Source organism: Gavialis gangeticus, unplaced genomic scaffold, assembly GCF_001723915.1.
Source record: "Gavialis gangeticus isolate Ggan-Ray unplaced genomic scaffold, GavGan_comp1, whole genome shotgun sequence".
NCBI classification, from domain to species: Eukaryota; Metazoa; Chordata; order Crocodylia; family Gavialidae; genus Gavialis; species Gavialis gangeticus.
In genome coordinates, this window is record NW_017729025.1 from 38,136,302 (window position 1) to 38,140,533 (window position 4,232).

The following is a 4,232-nucleotide window of genomic DNA, read 5'->3' on the forward strand; positions in this document are numbered from 1 at the left end:
GGTCACAAGCTGGCGGAGGGAAGGTTTAAGTTGGACATCAGGAGGCGCTACTTCACGGTCAGGGCGGCTAGGGTCTGGAACCAGCTTCCAAGTGAGGTGGTGCAGGCTCCCACCCTGGGGGTTTTTAAGAGGAGGTTGGATGACCACCTTACTGGGGTCGTTTGACCCCAGTGCTCTTTCCTGCCATGGCAGGGGGTCGGACTAGGTGATCTGCTCAGGTCCCTTCCGACCCTAGAAACTATGAAACTAGGAATTTGTACAACGCAGCCTTGAATTCATTTTCTAAATATCCTCTTCCTCTAAAGCAGTGATTCTCAACCAGGGTGCTGTGGCAAAGTTAGCAGTGGTGGGTGTATGGACATGAATTACAAGCTAAGTCCAGTGACTTTGAATAGGAATGCATAGTAGTAAAAACATTACAAGTTCTTTCCAACAGGAGAATTATTATATCTTCTGTAGTGAAAGCTAAGAGCTAACAGCTGGCATTTTCCTAGGGGTGTGTTAAGTCTAAAAATGCTGAGAACTACTGCTTGTTCATTTAGATCCATGTCCTGTCTCCTATCAGTGACCTTTGGTGTGACCAGCTCTGGCAATTCTTATTTTCCTTGCTGTGGCATTTCTTGTTATGGGGACTCCTCTGCAGAACAGGAAAAGGTCAGACCCTGAAACATTATACCTTTCTTTCAATTTGTATGTTGGTTCAGTGCCTCAGAGCAATTCTGAGATCCCTAAAAAGTTCCTGTTTTTTGCTTTTTGGGGGTTTTTTTCTAGGTGCCCATGCCCATGCCCTGAAAGTTTTGCCAGTTATTGATACAAGTATTAACTTGCAACAAAATCCCTGTGGTTTTAAATTTAGGAGGATGTTATGGAGAGAGCTAATGGGAGGGTTTATTTTTAGTCATCAGGTAGTGGAAATAGAACTTCCCAGTTTTTGATTTCCTTCCAGAAACTGAGAAACAAGATGGCAGTCAAAAGTACAGTCTGCTAGAACTCCATTTGGGAGAGGTGAAAGTGACAGCTCAACATAGAATCATAGAAAATTAGGGTTGGAGGGAACCTCAGGAGGTCATCTAGTCCAACCACCTGCTCAGAGCAGGACGATTCCCAACTCTATAATTCCAGTCAAAGCTTTGTTTAGCTGGGTTTTGAAAACCTCCAAGGACCTTCCACCACCTCTCTGGGTAACTTGTTCCAATGCTTTAGTACCCTCCTAGTGAGTGATGTAGTGATATTTCCTAATATCTACCCTAAACTTCCCTTGCTGCAACTTGAGACTGTTGCTCTTTGTTCTGTCATCTGCCATCACTGAGAACAGTCCAGCTCCACCCTCTTTCAAGCCCTTCATGTAGTTGAAGGCTGCTATTAAATGTCCCCTCAGTCTTCTCTTCTCTAGACTAAATAAGCCCAGTTCACTCAGCCTCTCTTCAAAAGTCATGTGCCCCACCCCATAAATTGAGACTTAAGATCACTTTCCTACAACCAGACTTAAATTACCAGCCTTTTTGTTCCCAGCTCAGGACTCAGGCCCTTCAGCCACAGAGGGACCTCAAATGATTGAGAAAGAAGGCAAAGCCCAACTGAACTATAGGCCTGTAAGCCTCACCTCGGTGCTCGGGAAGATCTTGGAGAGAATCATCAAGGAGCACATCTGTGGGGGGCCTGCAGGGGAGATCATGCTCAGGGGCAATTGGCATGGGTTCATCAAAGGCAGGTCCTGCCTGACCAAGCTGATTACCTTTTATGACCAAGTAACTAAATCCTTGGATGATGCTGTTGCTGTGGACGTAGTCTTTCTGGGCTTTAAGAAGGCCTTTGACACTGTCTCTCACCCCATCCTCATCAATAAATTAAGCGACTGTGGCATTGATGCCTGCACAGTTGGATGGGTAAAAAATTGGCTGATGGGGCCACCCGCTTGGTGAGAGGACAGCAGGACAGGCCGTACAAGGAGAGACCTGAACCTGTTCAGCCTCAGCAAGAGGAGGCTGAGGGGGGACCTGGTGGCTGCCTACAAACTCATCAGGGGAGATCAACAGCAAATAGGTAGAGCCCTTTTCTCCCCAGCACCACCTGGGGTGATGAGGAACAATGGTAATAAGCTGATGTAGAATAGGTTTAGGTTAGAGATCAGAAGGCAATATTTTAGTTAGGGTGGCCAAAATCTGGAACCAGCTTCCCAGGGAAGTGGTCCTCGCCCCTACCTTGGGCAAATTCAAGAGGAGGTTGGATGATCACCTGTCTGGGGTCTTGTGAACCCAGCATTTATTCCTGCCTGTGGCAGGGGGCCAGGCTAGATGATCTGTTCAGGACCCTTCTGACCCTCTACTATGAAGCATCCAATAGTGAGACATGCTTATTTTTCTTTAAGCTGGAAACATCAGCCAGCTAAACTAGTCAGCAGCTCCTCCCAGCATGGATGGAGCAACTAATGATGCTGCCATGCCATCAGTCTGGGATTTTAGTGTTTGGATATGACAACGTTGGGATGCAGTGGTCTTTGCCCAGCCGCTCTGTCTTGTGTACCAGCCTCTGGGAGAATGAATGATGTTAAACCTGGTGAGATATACCTTTTCTTCCCTTCCCCCATTTCTTCTCTTTCACTCAGTCCTGTTTTCAGTATTATTGTCAGACAGTGCCTGTTGCTTAGAAATAACTCCCTACTCCTTCCCCTTGCCAGTTGTGGCCGGGGGAGAGGTTTGTGCAGATCCTAGTGAAAATGCCATAGTCTTTGTGCCTGAATGCCCCGCGTGCAGCTCAGGAGGTATTGGGAAATGTATTTCCTAATTCACCCCTTCGGGCAGACATACCGATCCCCGGGCTGGGGTAACCGGACCAAGGTACTCAGCGCTCCGCAACCGGCAGCAGGCGCCTCTGCTGGGCTAGGGCCGGCCGCGCCCGTGCAGCTCTCCCTTCCTTGCACCAGCGCCTGGATCCTCCCGGCCTGCAGAGGGAGCCCGCGCGGGCGGCAAGGACTCTACTCCGGAAGCGCGTTCGTCCCGAGTCGGTCCGGCGGCCGCAGTCACATGATCGGCCCGCCTGGATGTTATTGGGCGGGGCGAGATCCACGTGGCCGCGTTGGGGGCGGGGAAGGAAGCGGAGCTACTGCGGCGATTGGCTGCTGGTGAAGCGCGATTCGATTGGCTGGGCCGCGGTCACGTGAGGCGGAGGCCGCTGGCTCGAGACAAATAAACATGGAGTCTATCTTCCACGAGAGGGTGAGTGAGTGGGAGCGGTTGGGGCGGGTGTGGGTGTTCCGCGGGTTGGTAGGGCTCCTGCGCTGGTAAGAGAGGGGTGGGGAGCGGGTAAGGACGGGACCCTGTGGCGGGTGACGGGACGGGCAGGGCAGGGCAGGGCAGGGCAGGGGAGCTTCGCTGCGGTGCGAGGAGGCCCCTCGTCAGACGCCGCGGAGGGGCCGGAGTCCGGGCCCGCGAGCGCAGGCGTTGGTACGGGAGCCCCGCCCTGTCTCGAGCAGGTTGGGCTGGCCCTTCACGAGGTGTCGTCCAGCCTGTTCTGGCGGGACTCGAATAAACGCTTCCTTAGCGGCGCACTGGAGGCTTTGCAGTCGCGGGGGGTGCTCCACCTACCTTCCTTCCGCCTGGCCCCACAGGGTGGGGGCACGGCCGGGCCCCAGCCTTTCCAATCTCCTTCTCCCCCTCCTACCAACCCATCTCTCCACTCCTCCCTCCCCACCTAGAACAGGGATAGTGCCTGGTTTGGCTCGCCAGTCTTCTAGCATTAGGGGTGGGCAAAATACAGCATGTGGACCAGATCTGATTGGATCTCACCTGCAGGTGGACCCCTGCCAATTGACTGTATCTGGCTTGGCGGTCCCCACAGCACTCTGAATAGGACCAGGCTCTGCCCGAGGTAGTGCATGCCACGCTCCCACCTGTGCCTTCCAGGCACCACTGCTCTAGCACACAGCTTCTCAGTGCTGCTCTTGGTGCAGCTGCAGCCACCTGAGTATTGCTCAATACCCCCAGTCTCTAGCAGCAGCTCCTCCTCCTCTTCTTGTCCCTGTTGTGCGGTTCTGGGAAGCAGGGGTAGGAGGTGACTGGAGATGCATGCCAAGCCAGGAGATGCCCAGCCGGGACAGGGGGGCTGCAGCCAGGTGGCTCCTGCCCCAGCATGCGAGGTCCCAGTCCCAGCTCCCAGCCACCTTCCATGCATCTCAGCCACCCACAGGTGACTGTGGGACTGTGGTATAGGCTGTCATGGGTGGGGCTTGACCC

The 4,232-nt window shown here is 53.2% G+C and overlaps 1 protein-coding gene across 4 annotated transcripts in view; it reads left to right on the plus strand.

The window, feature by feature from the left end:
- Positions 1-3,134: 3,134 nt before the first annotated feature.
- The window catches only part of ATXN3 (ataxin 3), a 41,609-nt gene continuing 40,511 nt past the window's right edge, over positions 3,135-4,232 (plus strand). For all 4 annotated transcript variants that reach the window (XM_019518649.1, XM_019518651.1, XM_019518650.1 and 1 more), the window contains exon 1: positions 3,135-3,215. In XM_019518649.1, the coding sequence (XP_019374194.1) occupies positions 3,192-3,215 (24 nt within the window). In that variant the 5' untranslated portion in view covers positions 3,135-3,191. The remainder of the gene's footprint in view (positions 3,216-4,232) is intronic.